A 16,242-nucleotide genomic window follows, 5' to 3' on the forward strand; every position below is an offset into this window, starting at 1 on the left:
GTGTCATGTGTGTATGTGTGCGATGTAGGTGTGTATGACGGGGTGGGTGCTCTCCAAGTGACCAAAAACAACCTGCTCTGGTCCAATCGGTCTCAGTGCCTACCTTGACACATACGCGGCAGGGCACTCAGGTCTGTGAGAAGACACAGACCTACACATGCACACACCTACACACTTGTCACATTTACACACTGACGCACACACATATCACCCTCCCTCATCAAGGCACCTTTGCACGACCTCTCACCATTGGCCGAGTCCTGGAGCCCTCAGCATCTCCATCACAGCTGAAGGGACCATTTGGGAAAAGCAGGAGACAGACAGAGGTAAGCCATCTCAGAGTGATCTTTATGCTGACTTCTCGTCTGCGCTGACATGATCGCACGCTATTAGAAAAAATGTTGTCCGTCGTCTAACCCAACTGCTAATTGGTTGCTGGTGAAGATGCTTTTTTTTCTTTGGCCGCACTTGTTTTAATGACTCGTTTTTTGATCTTCGTCGTGCAGGATTTTATCCTAACCCAACATTTTTGATTTATTATAAGAAATTTTGAACGTATCTTCTGATGTCTAAGGTTTTAGCGTCAGACATGCAACCTGCAGCAAATACGTCTGAGAAGTTTGTTTGTGGTTTTTGTGGAAAAAAAAAGAAAAAAAGTTGATATCTGGAATGTCCATCGTAGAGCCAAGCATAACACAGAAGTTTTGAAGCTACACTCGTTCCCTCATACAGAGTTTTCACACACAGTACACAGTGATGGCCGCTATAAAAGCACACCTCTGTCCTCCAATAGAACCCGTCTTTCAGCGCTTCCAAACTCTCAGTAGGTATTGCTCGTATTCATTTCCATGATCTGTGATCTGCATTATTCGATTTGGACCTTCGAAGACAGATAGTTCTGAAGACCACAAAAAGGTGGTTGTTAATCACGTTAAGAAGCCATAAATAGCAGCAGAGGTTTCTCGGGTTTCTCCCACTGAAAGATAGGTGTGTGTGTGCATCAGTGAGAGGACGTGTCTTTCCAAATGGGTGTGTGTGTGTTGTGTGTGTGTGTGTGTGTTGAATGAAGCTTTTCCTTGCACCCTTAACTGACTGCGATCCTGTCCACAAACCTCGGTGGAATTTGGAGTTTGAGTGCAGAGACGTTCAGTGACCAGGCCTCATAAAGGCCCACTGTGAGAGGCGAGGGGTCGAGTCAGTCTAAAAAACCTGCCTCTCTCGTTTTGCCCTCCACCAATCTTTTCCCCTCAGTCTCTCCATCTCACCCTGAGGGCCGACATCTCGTCCAAGACTTTTAACCGACTCGCCTTTTTTCCCTCTCTCTCGGAGCCCCGGCGCTCCACTTGCCTGCCCAGGCCTGGAGGACTCACACTCACACTCATCCGCACTTTTAGAAAGTTGGAACTCTGCATGGAGATTTTAACACGAATGAAGTCCGATGTCTGTGGCACACATTGACAGATAACGGTTATAACTGACTGCTCCTCTAGCAATCCCATGTTGAACTGAAGAGATTCTGCAACAACATTTTAAATGCATTATTAAAAATCGAATTTATAATTTCATTTTGTCTATTTCAGGGAGCATGTCATGTCCAACAACTGAACACATTTTCTCTTATGGATGAAAACTTAACATTCGTAAAATACTCTGTCACTGTTTTATGATTATGGTTAGTAAATACCCTTTAAAAAATTAATAGTAGTAATTAATTATTTTGTTTCTGAAATACCATCTGGAGCCATTTTTTTGAAGAGCCATCATTCTGTGAGGTGCTTCCACGTCTTACCAACAAGTGTGTGTGTTGTGCTAACAAGTTCTAGTAGCTAATTGCCGCCTGCTGTCCCATCAAGCTTACAATGAAATGTTGAATTATATAGATAAACTATATTTAGGTAATCATTCATAAATAAAATAAATATAGGGAGAAATAAAGTCACAATTTTGGTGCAACTTAGCTTGAGTGCTTTTTTTTTCCTGTCGTGAGTTTGAAGCTTTGACCTTTTGCATGTGGCTGAGACAAGACAGTAAATGTTGCAGCTCAGTGAAATCAGTTTCAAAGGAGATCTGAGGCTGTCGCGGCAGGGTTGACGGATGTGAAAGTTTGTTTTGCTTTTTGTTGAGGGTGTAGGTGTAGTAGTTGTTAGGGTGACCGCCTTCCAGCATTGAGGTTGCTGGTTCATCTCCACCAACCTGCTTCCTTTCTATATGGAGTTTATATGATCTCCCATTGATCACATTCACTCCATGTACTCTGGATCCTAGAGTCCATGAATATATGGAGGTTTGAAAAGCTGTTAAAAGAATATAAACCCATTTTTTTCATTCTGAGCGAAAGTTCTGTTGTTTCCCAAGAGGCTGTGTCCTTGAAATATGAAGGGGCGATTGACTGAGAACTGGTGATAACACTCTAGTGTGACCTCAAGTGTGCAGATGAATCAGTAGAATTGTTTTCATCCCAACTTTGGAGCAGGGAGAGGATGATCTCTGAAAAAGATGAGTAGATGAGTGAACAATTCAAAGGATAAGAAAATGAAGTAAAACTAGTTAATTCTACTTTATGAATTCAATCTTTTACATAATGTGTCAACACATATTTCCTCACTGAGGGACGAACAAAGGATAATCTTCTGAATTATTGGAAAGATTGTACAAGTTGATAATGGACCCTGGATCGTTTTCTTTTTTCAGATTTGTCTTCCGACTATCGCCAAATATCTATGATGATGACTCTAAGTTATAACTTGATAACAAAGTCTCTCAAAAAGAGGATTTGGGAATATGAGGGAATATTTTTTGTTTAAAGACAAAATTAAGCTTTAAATTAAACTTAAACATTAATCATAAACTTTTTGTTTTGTTCCACTAAACCTTGAAAAGAAAATACAAGATAAAAATCATAATTCAATAGTTTGCAATAAAAAAAAATCACTACACTTTTCTTTTTTAAAGATCTACATTTATAAAAAAAATATATATATGATTTTATTTGTAGTAAATTAAATTGCAAATCATCCATCCAATCAATGATCTACTTATCAACCAATGAGAGTTGAGTAAGCTTCAAACATGCATCTTCAAATAAAAATATCAAAGTCTGGTTAATTCTGGTTCTAGTGATAAAAGACAACGGGACAAATTTAAAAAACAGTCCTAGATTAGCTTTTACACCAACTTCGATTTTAAAAAATACCATTTCTTGAATAAATTTAAAGAGATATACACTGCATATTCTACCTAAATTTATTTGGGTATAACATTTTCAAATTTCGTAGGGTCCCAGGGCACAGATGGTGCGATGAATAATAGTTCTTATTTCACGTGCTTTCATTCCAGGTGGTTATTTTATTATTAAATGAATGTTGCGCACAAGTTTGGAGCAGCTGACCATCCAGAGTTGTGCAGTGAAATGGTTTATGATCAGCAATATCAATAATCAATAAACCAATTTGTATTCAGAAGATGATTTGTAATCTCAATAATAAAAACAAAGTTTAAAATACAGACTGAACAAGGCAGTTATGTTTGGAATGACGGCAAATCAAGTCAAGTCATATACTGTATATCCGGTATCAATCAATATTATTATTCAGGAGAGTGATGAAGAGTGAAATAGAATGTATTTTAGGTTAGGTAGAACTTTATTGAACCCTCAGGAGGTCTCCTTCGAAATTGGGGAAATTGTTTTTCCAATTAGACACAACAATAACACAATCTTAGTCTAAAGATAAAGAACATAGATCGAAGACAAAGGATACAAAGATTAACATGGAATAGAATGTCATGATACTTTCACTCCACTCCTGCCCCCAAACTCAGAATTGTACAATCTAGTAGCCCGAGGAATGAATGAGTCCCTGAGTCTATTAGTTTTGCATCTGGGAAGGAACATTCGTGCTTCATCTGCTTCTCTGCTCACTGATGACAGTGTTCATTTTCATTCATTTTGTCGATCATTACGGCTGATGAATTGAACTCTTCATGTGGTTCCTGTGCAGGTGAACCATGAGGACGCTCGTGCGGCTGGTGCTGGGACTCTTCATCCTCAAGGCTGTCGTGGCCAGTCCAAGATTTTCCCGACAAGTGGACTCGGATTCATACGACGGAGCCCACTATGACGGGAACGATCTAAATTTGGAAAACCCTGATATGTATGACTATGATGATGGCCTGACAATTGATGACCCTCAGGTAAGAAAAGTTGTACGACGTGTGCTTGTGTACTTTAACACGCATAAATACACTAGCATTTTGTTGGGTCTAAGGATTGCACTACTTTGCACTCCTTCATGTCAACACCAGATCTAAAGTCAAAGCTATAAGAAAAAGCTAAACAAGATGCAATAATAGTAAGTAAGTAAGTAAGTAAAGGTTATTTGTAAAGCAAAGGTAACTTAAACTGAGTAAAACAGTTTGAAAAGGAGGCAAGTTGCACTTGAATCCCAGGTTACTGCCCTGGAGAAACAGGACAGCTCATTGGTCAGAAAGTTGGTCAGAGTTGTTTAAGGGTTATCTGACAAAAACTGTCTACCAGGTCCAGACGAGGTCAGCGAGGGAAATAGAGCTCAGACGAGGCAGCTGAAGCTGAGGACTGGAAATTAGGTCGGGGCACCAAACAATCTTGCAGGGATTGAGTTCATGGCCAGGACTTAATGAGAGAAGCATGACAGACGAGGTGAGTGTAGCAAAGCAGCAGAAAAGTCTGGGCCAAGATTATCAAGCATCAAGGGATCAGGAAACAGAGTCCTGCTCTATCACACATGTATCCTGATATCAGGGACAAGGATAAGATCTTTGCCTGCAGATCCAGGAGGAGATGGTTATGAAGAAACTTTGCATGGAAGCTCACGGTTGGGCAGGAAGGGATTTAGAGGTGACGAAGAGGATTTGATGTTTAATCCACAGTAGAAGTGGTTGGAGTTTGAAATGCCTGCAGATGATCTGTGAGTGACACAAATCTTGTGTTGTAGGCCATGTGTTATGTAGTTCAGTACAGTTGTGTGTCCAGGACCTTCTCAATAAAGGGCCAGTGACGTCCAGCTGGATTTAGTGTTTCATCTAGAAGATCTACCATAAAAGCATGGACCTCCGTCAAGCTGCTCATATCAAACCACATTATGTTTTTTTCTAATCACATCTATGGTATTTATAGATAACAGTAGCATTATGATAGATGATTGTACAACACACAGTTGGCGAAGAATAGTTGTTCAAGCAATAAGGTAACCTCGACTAGATAACCTTCTTGGGGGGAGGTGAAAATAGATTACACTACACACTTCATAAGGCATAAATCTAAACCTACTTCATCTTATATACTTAACATTAAATATGGTTAAAAATGCTTGGTTCATTTTTTTGGAGAAATCTCCCGTTCAAAGGAAACAAACTACTGTTGACTCTTGTGTTATCTCAGGGACAAGTTGACCGAGCGGACTGAAAACAAATATGGTTGAGGTATTGTGTTGCCTCTGGTTCCAGGTGGTGGGCACCGGGTCACCTTGACCTAGAGACTACACAAGCGTTAAGATAATAGACTGCACACAACACCTGCTATCGTTGAGAGAACTGACCTACATTTTCAAGAGTTTACGCGATATCCTAACAAACAATGACGAACAGGCAACAATTCTTCTGATAGATATTCCATGAATACCTTAAATGAGAGCATGTCTTATTTTCTTCTCCTTCTCTTCCTCAGGTGTTATGATGCCACAAAGCTATAAACATTTTATGTTACGTTTATTTTAATGTGGCACATCAATAGATACAATTAACCAACATGTTTTAAAATCTTTTTATTGGAAAAGGACCCTGTTATCTCTAGAAAAATGTACAGTATCTTAAGACTTAAAAAGACGTTTCTATTTGTTCAGGCTTTTCCTTGAATTTCTCGAACTCCTGTGTTGTTCTCAGTATTATCTTGATCTTTAAAGTATGTACTTTTTTTGAGTATTGTTTTGATTGTTTAAGCGCTTTGTGACCCTGGTCTCGAAAAGCGCTATATAAATAAATATTACTTACTTACTTACTTACAGTTAAGGGGGTTAAGAAAAATTAGATACTGCAATATTACGATATTGTTTCCATGATCCTGTATACATTTTTAATGTTGGCTTTTTTAACCTCATTTTATTTCTATCATAGTTCGTCTTTTATGATTTTTAAAGTGTGTTTAATATTAAATATTTCGATTTTTTAATTTACAATTAACAAACAAATATTAACAGTTTTACACAGTATTTTTGTGTTGTATTGAACTTTCGGCCACTAGATGGCAGCGGTCATTATGCCCTTCACAGCCAAAGGAACAATGAAATCCCGCCAGTTCACGGTGATGACTGAGGACGAGAGGATACAGCTGATGTTTGGGAATATTTTGGTTTCAAAACAAATGAAAGAAGTTACGACTTCGTCAAGAGTCATGTGGTCTGTAAATACTGCAACACCAGAGTCAAGTACTGGACAATAATACAGCTATATCCTTGTTTCCTACAGTATTGCAATATATCTAATTCTTGTCAATACACAGCCCTAGTATGGTTTGGCTGCTTTTGAGAAACACTGCCTGTAAAGGAAGACAAACACAAGAAGGGTTCGGGTCCGCCAGAACCTAACCATGAATACACTGATGTGTTTGTACATGGAGGTAAATATGTGCAGAGTAATGCAAATACTTGAGAGGCATAAAGGTCTGAAAGCCAAACTTGTGGTAAAAATGAAAAACTTAGATTCAGGGCTGTGGTGAAAAGTTGATACAAAGGTAAAACATGGTCCAGTTATGGACAGAAATATTGAAATTTGCATCAGTGTCCTCAAAAAAAAAGCCTTTTTGAAGAGTGCAGATCGGCAATGATCGATTATCTTCAAGCGGAAAACCATGACTGCGCAGCATCTGGTACAGTTTACGAAACGTTGGCTTTTGGCCTTTGTCTGACAACACCCCAGTCTGGCTGGAATCAGCTTATGAAGTCTGTGATGTGGCCACGCTGCAAGGCATGCTGGGAGAGCTGTGCCGCCAAATGTCATGTTCCCATTCATATTGTTTGTAGCATGGAAATGATTCCAGGACCATGTCGAGATGGCAAAAGTGCATACTGTGGGATTTCTGTGAGCCGCTCCACTGAAACCGTGTGACTGCAAGAAGCTGGAATCACAGTTTGATTGTCTTGGTTTTTTAAGCTGCAGCATTTGGGATTTGTTTACAGTGACGGCGCTTCTTCTAATGAAGTACTTGACATGACAGTTTTGGGGCTTTTGAATATTTTCAGCTGGATCAGCTTTGTCTTGTTGAAACACAGAATATATCAGAGAAACTATCAACGTCTGTTTGTTGTTTTGACTTGTTTTTGTTTTATAATAACACAGTTTAATTGGTCTCAACCAGGTTATGATTTGAAACCTATTGCAACATATTCATTTATTTTGTATAATTCTGTACCTTTTTTGGCATTTAAAATTGTTGTGATTGCAGTGAGTTAAATAGTAAAATAATCAATATATCAGAACTCGCTTGCTCATACACAGAGTAGGTGAGAACAAGAACGTTGCTTGAGCTTCGGTTGACAGAACTTCAAATGATTCATGGATCCAGATGGTAATCCAGAACCAGTTTAATCATTTGTTTCTTGTTACTATTATGAACATTTTCAGATATTTTCCTTTAACACTTTTTTTCGTTTTGATTCTGATAACAGATAAATGCAGACCATCACATACCTTTCTAAAGTGAGGTACTTGTTACCTCATGGTAAAATGAATCACCTATAATCCATTTCTAACTCTTGAACCACTTCAAAGTGTCAAAACACATAAAATACTTTTTATTACCTGTAAAAATTGCTTTTTCAATTTTGTGCCATTGGCAAAAAAATTCATCCAATTGATTTTGTAAAAAAATATATATATAAATAAGTCACACGGTCTTGGTCGTAGAAAAAAAATATATGAAATAATAGTTCAACTCTGCAAGCTGGTATTCATAAGCTCTAAAGAATAATTAAAATGAAATGCATATGTGTCGTTTTTTATTTAAAACCATGAATTATCCTTAAGATAATGTTGATCACAATAGATCCAACTGGTGTTTATTAAATCTATTAAACTCATCAATAAAGAAGAACAAAAAAGAAAGAGTCAGTTAATCACTCAGCGTGAAGCATTTTTCTTTTTCATTTTCACACTTAAGTTGCCAGGAGCAAAACGAGTCTATAATCCGCCCCAGTCGACTGGAATGCTGACTCTTCATTTTCCACGTCCAACTTTTTATCTTTTTATCTTCCCTCTCCTCAGGGCTTTTCTTTTTATCTGTCTGTCATTCTTTACAATATCGTTTCAATTCAGATGATTTATAACAAATTGTAATCATTGTGTATCGAATCGTTTTTTATTTGTTACAGTAGAGTTACATGTCTTTACATGATGCCTTTTAAATAAAGGTCATTCAGATTTGGACTACTTAAGATCTTTAGCTTTTTGCAGAGAAAAGTAAAAGTATACTTTAAAAACATGACCTAAATCTCTGATATAAAAAAAGAGAAAAAATTACTTTTCTTTAAATGAATTATCAAACATTTCTATTTAGCTCTCCGGAACTCTCTGCTCTAATGTTTGGCTTCTTAAAATCTATTTAAATGAGATCTCACTCCAGGTTAAAAGCATTGGACCGTTTCGTGAAGCTTCACCATTATCCTGAGACATCGCTGTATGAGAAGAAGTGAAAAGTTGGGTATGCTAGGAATTCTTATGTTTGCGGGGATTTATCTCTGTCTGTCTGCAAAAATAATAATGGATTTTTGGGAAATATTGATTCAATTTTGATCATTTTCCAAACTACCACCTGGGGCCTTCCGACTCCTCGGGGTAACTCTCGTCTTGACCAACGAAAGGTTGACTTACTTTTGAAATTTAGCCAGAAAAGTAGCCTGATGCTGCCACCAAAAGGTATCTAAGTAAGGACAATAATAGTGGGTAGAAAAGAGCTCCCTGGGGGAGGTCTATGCTCGATAAGTGCCTTTATATTGATTGATAGATATGCAGGAATATATTTGGATTTGACTGACATTCAGCGACTTGTCCCTGTATCTGCATTCCTCGGCTATTTCCTGCAGTCCTGTCTTCTTTACCCTCGGGTGCATGTGTTTGCTTGAGGGAAATGAAGCTCCAGTGTTTATGAAAGACCTGCCTTGTTGCATTATAAACTTAGATTTGTGACATTTTAACCATTGCTCCAGTTCTTTAGTCAGATTTTAATCCCACATAAAGTTATTTAATGACTTTAATCAGACGTGTCTTGCATATCTGCACGTTGATGCTTGTAAAATGCTTTAAAAATGGATTCTTGCAGCTACCATGAGTGTCTTGGTTCCATAAGGACCATTCCCTATTTGGAGATTAGACTCAGCCTTGATGGGCGTGAGATAGAGTCAGGTGTGACCTGATGCTTCTGGATGTGGATTTAGCGCCACTCTCTGGACTAAACGAGTACTGCAAGCTGACCAATTACACAAACATGGATTAAAAGCCACGTAAATCTGGAACTTTTATTACTTTGGATTCCTTCTTTTTCTCGTTTTGTATGATGAAAGTGTTTTAATAATGTGTAAGCATGTTTAAGCAATGTAAGCTCTTAAATCATCATTTTTTCTTACACCTGAATCAGAAAGTATCTGTATCTTTCTATTCATGAATTGTATTGAACATCTATGCGTTTAAAGTATAAACTAAGTGCTCTGCATCAAAGTGTTTCATGTCTTTGACAAGATTTAAATGTCTCTGCCAAGATTTTGAAATGTATCCAACCACTGGACAGTTATGAACACAACTCTTAGAATCTTAGAATCATGAGATTTTATATGTTTTATATAAGAGTTATAAAAAAAAAATTAACTTTTATTATTTCAAGTAAGAAAGCTGGTTAGGGTTTTGTTTCACATTTTGAGAACCGATCTCACCCCAAACCAGGCTGTAGCAGCCAGTAAGACTGAGAAGAGCGTCGTTGCGCCTCCTTGTGGTTGCTCATTCCTATAACACCAGCTAAAACAAAAGCCTGGACATGACGCCAATCCATGGGCCATAAACGACTCGTCATTAAAAGTCAGTTAATTCCTTCTGGACATCTTTCTTGTGAGGTGTTCAGGGCCTGTTCAACTGGTAGGAGGCAACAGCTGGACAAAAAAAGCCAGGGAGAGGAAAATCTAGTAAAACTTAATAAGCAGTGGGGAAAAAACCTTATAGTTAAAATTCATATCATTTTCATAGCAAAGAGTTTACAAAATCTTGTAATTTTTTTCCATTTAAACTGTTATTAGGCAATAAAACTCACAAAATAGTTGAATAGTGTTAAAAACAAAACATTGTAGCAAATCTTTCAAAAGCCCTAAGAGTAGCAAATCTAAGCCTGGCAACCTGAATATAACTGCATCACATAAGTTTCCTGCTGGACCTCTTGTATTGCTCACTAGCGACATCTTTCCCTCAGATAGAGATCGGCACGCTGGCCCCGCCGGACTATCACTACCCAGTACCCCAGGCGTCCTTGGAGGAGCAGGAGGGACAAGAGGAGGAAGAGGAGGAGGAGATGCCTTTGAAGCCCCAGCTCATCCCACAGGGCTCCGGTGGATCCGGGCTTCTCATGGGCCCGGATACGCAGAAAGGTCGGAAACAGTACGCACACACAACCCACACAATAGTCAGGTGAAAAGGGTTTCTGGAACAACGATTACCACAGAGAAGAAGATCACGACCACTTTCCCCGCCTCGTCTCATCAGTCCTTGTGTTTGCATGTGTTCCATTTAACTCGTCGGTTAAATGTGTCTTACTGGTCAACATCATCGTTTCTAACCTGATTAATGATCCCTTGTGGATTCATTTGTCTGTCTATTAATATCTAATCTTGTCTCTAACAAGAGGTGGAGCTGCGTCTGACGCCCATCGACATCCTTCATTTTTCCGTGGATTCTGGAAGCTCTGATGGGTCTGGAGCCTCTGGGGCTTCAGGGGCTTCTGGGGCTTCTGGGGCTTCTGGGAAATATGAGGCTTCCGGTTCTGGAGTGTCTGGGGACCTGGAGATTTCCAGTGGCTCTGGGATTTCTGGCGACATTGTTCTCGTATCTGGGGATTCTGTGGAGATCCTCAGCACCAGTGGATCTGGGGAGTTCTTGTTATCTGGGGATATCTTGATATCCGGGGATCTCTCTGGGGATTTGTCGGGGTCTGGAGACGCCATGGGATCCACAGTTTCTGGAGACCTGGGCTCAGCAGGTTCAGGGATCTCTATTGAATTCCCTTCGGCGGTTGAAGGGGACCTGTCTGGGTCTGGGTTCTCTGGGGATCTCCTGACCTCTGGGTCGTCTGGATTTTCTGGTATTTCTGGAGACTCAGAAGAGTCAGGGATCTCTGGAATCACACTGTTACCGGGAGGTTAGTATTTTTGGCATCTATATGTCACTACATTGTTTTTCCTTTTCATAAAATATGCTAACAGTTAAATCCCGTTGGACTTCATCTTTTAAGTTTGTTTCATCGTCTCTGTGTTTAATCATTAATGATGGCTAATGTTTCTTGTGTCATTTCTAATCTGTGAGTGATTGATAACACCTTGATTGATTGTCCATCTCACTTCTCACCTTCCTAATGTCTCCTAACCGCCCTCCTTGGCTTTAACAAGAGGAGGAGCTGCCCCTACTTCCCACAACCACCCCCCACGAGGCAACAGGGGCTTCTGGGGAATTCTCGGGAGGTTCAGGAATATCAGGAGATCTCGGAGGATCAGGCGACTTAGGAGTCTCTGGAGACCTGGGTCTCTCAGGAGAATCTGGAGACACTGAAGCCTCAGGGGATATAGAGATAACAGAGGTCTCTGGAGATGTAGAGGTCGTTGACACCTCTAGGGAGACAGGATTCTCTGAAGCCTCCGGAGATATAGTGATCTCAGGAGAGTCTGGGACTTCTGGGGATTCTGGGTCAGGAGACACTGAGGAGGTCCCTGCTGTTACCTTGATTCCAGATATTGATAAAGGTCAGTATCTTAAGTACACCTCAATTCATTCGTAAAGGTAAATTATCATTGGTTCAATGGGCAAAAATGGTTGACTTGAACTCACTTAACTTACTTTATACTTAAAACATTTCATACTCAATGAATTGTGTCCCATAAAACATAATCATTAAAAAAAAATAATAATAATTGTACAATGTTAAAGGGAAAACATTGTTTGCACAATAGGTAATGTAACATAAATAATAGAATATATATATTTTTTTAAAATGTAGAAATTCATATGTAAATATAAAATTAAAAAATAAGTTCATAACCAATAAATACATACAAAGCAAAGGTGTATCTTGTGCTATAACATTATCATAAGATTAATGAATAATGGTGATAAAACTGCAAGAATGACATCACATTTTGGGAATAACAAAATATAAGCAGATTTAACCCTTGTGTTCTCTTAGGGTCAAGGTGAAACGAAGGCCCGGAAACAAATGTGTTTGTGGGTCAAGGTTAACTGCATATGTGTTTCAGGAAGCTAGTGGGGTCGTTCACCGGAGAGAACACAAGGGATATCTCAAACACATTCGTTTTCAGGACTTCGGGTCATCTTGACCCTAAGATAACAGAAGGGTTAAATTATTCACATGGCATAATTTTGAATGGAAATAATAAACAGCCACTGAGTGTTGGACAACAAGGGTGAGGAGTTAGTACTCTACACATGGTGGTTAAGCAGAACCACCACAGCTTGATAGTAAAACCCATGCACCTGTGAGGAAAACAGCAAACGTCCAGACAGCAATGACAAAAGTTTTAGCTCATAAACCTCAAGAATCGAGTTCCAGAACCCCAGCAATAACAAGACACATCTGTGTTTTCATTACAGCTGATATGAGGTCTGTGGAATTTTCTCTGTGTCGAAATAGGTTTCCTTATGTGTTTACAAATGAACACATGATTCATCTCCTTCTTTTCTAAGCTCTCGTTTAACTGTTTTTTTTTCATCAGTTAAATGCCAAAATGAACTCAACAAACAAACCTAACGTGTACTTACAAAACTGGCAAACGACAATTGTCCTCTTGTTTTGCCAGTCATCCTGTTCCATGTTCCTCTAACCTGTTTCCTTAACGCCTCATCTTGTCTCTAACAAGAGGAAGAAGGGCTTCTTCCGACAACCCCAGAGACCCCGCAGGAGGGTACTGGAGGTGAAGACGAGACATTTAGCTCTGGTCTTCCAGTTCCTGAAGAACCAGATGAGCCTGTGGTTGACACGCGAGGTTAGTATCCAAAGTACAGTGGAAATATCATTTTCAAGTGGTATTAAGGGTTGGTCGAGTCCAGGGTTAACCTCTATTTGCACTTTTAAAAACAACAAATTCTATCTTGATTTCTTATTTTGTTTATGTACCGTTTTTTTAAGGAATGCCTACTTGCTTGCTGTGCACATGTCTGGGTGGTTCGGTCTACTGTGATGACCTGAAACTGGATCATGTACCACCTCTGCCCAAAGACACCACTCACTTCTATGCACGGTACAACAGAATCACCAAGATCAACAAGTCGGACTTTGCTTCCATGAGTACGTCGCCCTTCATCCAACCACAAGCTAAGGCAGAATAGACGAGTTCAACTTTCTATTTTTGAATCAGATAAACTGAAGAGGATTGATCTGACTGCCAATGAGATCGCCACTGTGGACGACAAAGCCTTCACGGGTCTCCCGAACCTGGAGGAGCTGGTGATCCGGGAAAACCATCTTTCACAACTGCCTGCTCTTCCCGAGACCATGACCCGGATCGACGGCAGCAACAACAACATCGCCTCCAAGGGAATTCACAAGGAGGCGTTTAAAGTATGTTTTTTTATCTCTTAACATCTAAAACATATACATATTGATTTAGATTTATATTCTCATGCATTTATCTTTTTTGCCTTCTCCTCACCAGGATATGACCGGACTTTTGTACCTCTACTTAACCGACAACCATCTTGACTACATTCCTGTGCCTCTGCCGGACAGCCTGAGATCTCTACACCTTCAGGTACTTTAAAACATTATGATGCATGTCATTCAATGTTATTTAGAGTCATCACCACGAGTGCATTAAGTGCAGAGGAACTGCAAAAGAGCGTTCCTCACCATCGGCATACATATTAAAGACATTACATTATAAAGTTCCCCAAAGAAACTGGGGCGTTATCTTTTCTCTAGGCAGTTTACTTTTTAAAAAACGATTTATTCCACCAGCATGGGTGTTGCCACCTTTGTCTTTTCTCTTCCAGTGTTACTCATCCGGTTCTGCCACACTTTCACAACCTTAATCATAGTCTCACACCTATCGACTGTTTGTTTATTATTTCTGTCTACAAACCTCAGAGGTTTTTCTTCTCTTCTTCAGTTTGATTCTATTTTCAGCCCCAACATTCCCCTTTTCAAATTTTCCCATCTGAGGCCATATCAACCCATCACTATTTAGTTAATTATTTGGATCAACCTATTTATTCAAATATATTTGGTGTTTATAAAGTCGTTATTTTGAAAATAGCACGTGAGTAGCAGCGAATTTGAGGCCATACAAGTGAACGACTTAAAGCCTTCCCAAATATGGAACAACAAAACGCACCCCTATGTTTGGCCCTTCGTCCCGTTATGCGTGTGTTTGGATCGTTTTATTGACATTTCTTTAGAACCTTTGGAGTTATTAATAGACAGTAAAACACCCAATTTTATATTCCTAGCAGCACATGTCAAAACTACGTTAACAAACAAACTTTCTTGCAGCGTAACAATATCCAAATGATGCACGAGGACACGTTCTGTAACCTGAGAGATTTCAACTACATCAGGAACGCGCTGGAGGACATCCGTCTGGACGGCAACCCCATCAACCTCAGCAGGACCCCGCAGGCCTACATCTGCCTGCCTCGTTTACCCATCGGGGATCTGATCTAACCTCTCCGACACACAGCAACACAACCACATGCACACATCTTTGTACATATTAACACACACTTTTTAGACCATATTTTTCGTGCTGGGCACCCACACACACACACAAGTAAAGACGTGCACTCACCTTGATATTGGTGTCCTTACGATGCAAACACACACACACACCCACACACACCCTCAAACACACTTTCTTAAAAAGCCAACTTATTCCACAACTTGATCGAACAGTTGCATCATAAGAAATTCGATAAAAAGGGGGGAAAAAATAAATGTTTCTGTTCAGTGTCTGTTCATAAATCGTGCAATTAACATTTAATATTGTTTAAATATGTTTGTTTTGTAAAAAAAAAGAAAAAAAAAGAAATAATAATATTATTCATATTTCTAACACGCCTGGAAATGTACTACTAGTATTAACCGGTCAAATCTGGAGATCAAAGGAAGGTGAATGAAACATCCACACATGATCAATTGTTGTAAAATCTGTACTATAAAATAAAAACATATATGTGAAGAAGAAAAAAAAGTATAATTTGGAATTTAATGTCCGTTCAACTTTTCATAATAGCTCACACCCCAGGACGACAACGATTGTGCGGGAAGGAGGGCGTTGAAGAGAGTCGGAGGAGTTTGGCTATTATGTCTCTGTACTGAACAACCACAAGTGAATAAAGTTTTGTTTTTAAAGACCTCTTCGAAACCAGAGGTGGACTCATGTGTTCATTGAGCAAGTACATCCGTTTGAACATGTGTCGAATACCCACCAGCTTAAAGGAGAAGGAGTTTATAACAAGAACAAGTGGGATTTGAATAATAGAAAGTGCATGAAAGTGTGTAAAATCAACACATTTCAATAAACATGTTTTCCTATAGATACATGCCCTATGACTGGATCACAAAATATGAATGTGAAAAATAAGATCCTTACTCCACCACAAGCTAATACTAATGCTAGCTGTGCATATGCTAGCGGTGCGCAAGCTAATGCTAGCTGCGCAATCGTTGCTGTTACCTTGATTTCAGATATTGATAAAGGTCAGTATCTAAAGTACACCTCAATTCAGCTATAAAGATACATTATCATTGGTTCAATGGCAAAAATGGTTGACTTGTACTCACTTAACTACTTTATACTTAAAACATTTCATACTCACTGAATTGTGTCCCATAAAACATAATCATTAAAAAAAGAAAAATAATACTTGTTCTATGTAAAAGGGAAAACATTGTTTGCAGAATAGTAATGTAACATAAATAATAGAATATATATTTTTTAAGAAATTGGGAAA

The 16,242-nt window shown here is 39.1% G+C and overlaps 1 protein-coding gene across 1 annotated transcript; it reads left to right on the forward strand.

Moving 5' to 3' along the window:
- Window positions 1-38: 38 nt before the first annotated feature.
- On the forward strand, window positions 39-15,609 carry epyc (epiphycan). The gene is made up of 10 exons (XM_087787307.1): window positions 39-326; window positions 3,999-4,191; window positions 10,481-10,655; window positions 10,910-11,422; window positions 11,670-12,020; window positions 13,152-13,277; window positions 13,421-13,579; window positions 13,650-13,852; window positions 13,947-14,042; window positions 14,783-15,609. The coding sequence occupies exons 2-10, from the start codon at window positions 4,006-4,008 to the stop codon at window positions 14,951-14,953; spliced, it is 1,980 nt and encodes a 659-aa protein (XP_087643433.1). The 5' UTR covers window positions 39-326; window positions 3,999-4,005; the 3' UTR covers window positions 14,954-15,609.
- Window positions 15,610-16,242: the final 633 nt, after the last annotated feature.

The sequence above is a fragment of the Callionymus lyra genome, chromosome 3 (assembly GCF_982586985.1).
Source record: "Callionymus lyra chromosome 3, fCalLyr1.hap1.1, whole genome shotgun sequence".
Lineage (NCBI taxonomy): Eukaryota > Metazoa > Chordata > Actinopteri > Syngnathiformes > Callionymidae > Callionymus > Callionymus lyra.

Bases quoted from the DNA above. Each gene is read 5' to 3' on its own strand.
- epyc (XM_087787307.1), top strand. From the start codon at position 4,006: ATGAGGACGCTCGTGCGGCTGGTGCTGGGACTCTTCATCCTCAAGGCT. The intron at 4,192-10,480 runs GTAAGAAAAGTT...TCTTTCCCTCAG, and splicing joins TGACAATTGATGACCCTCAG to ATAGAGATCGGCACGCTGGC. The intron at 14,043-14,782 runs GTACTTTAAAAC...ACTTTCTTGCAG, and splicing joins TGAGATCTCTACACCTTCAG to CGTAACAATATCCAAATGAT.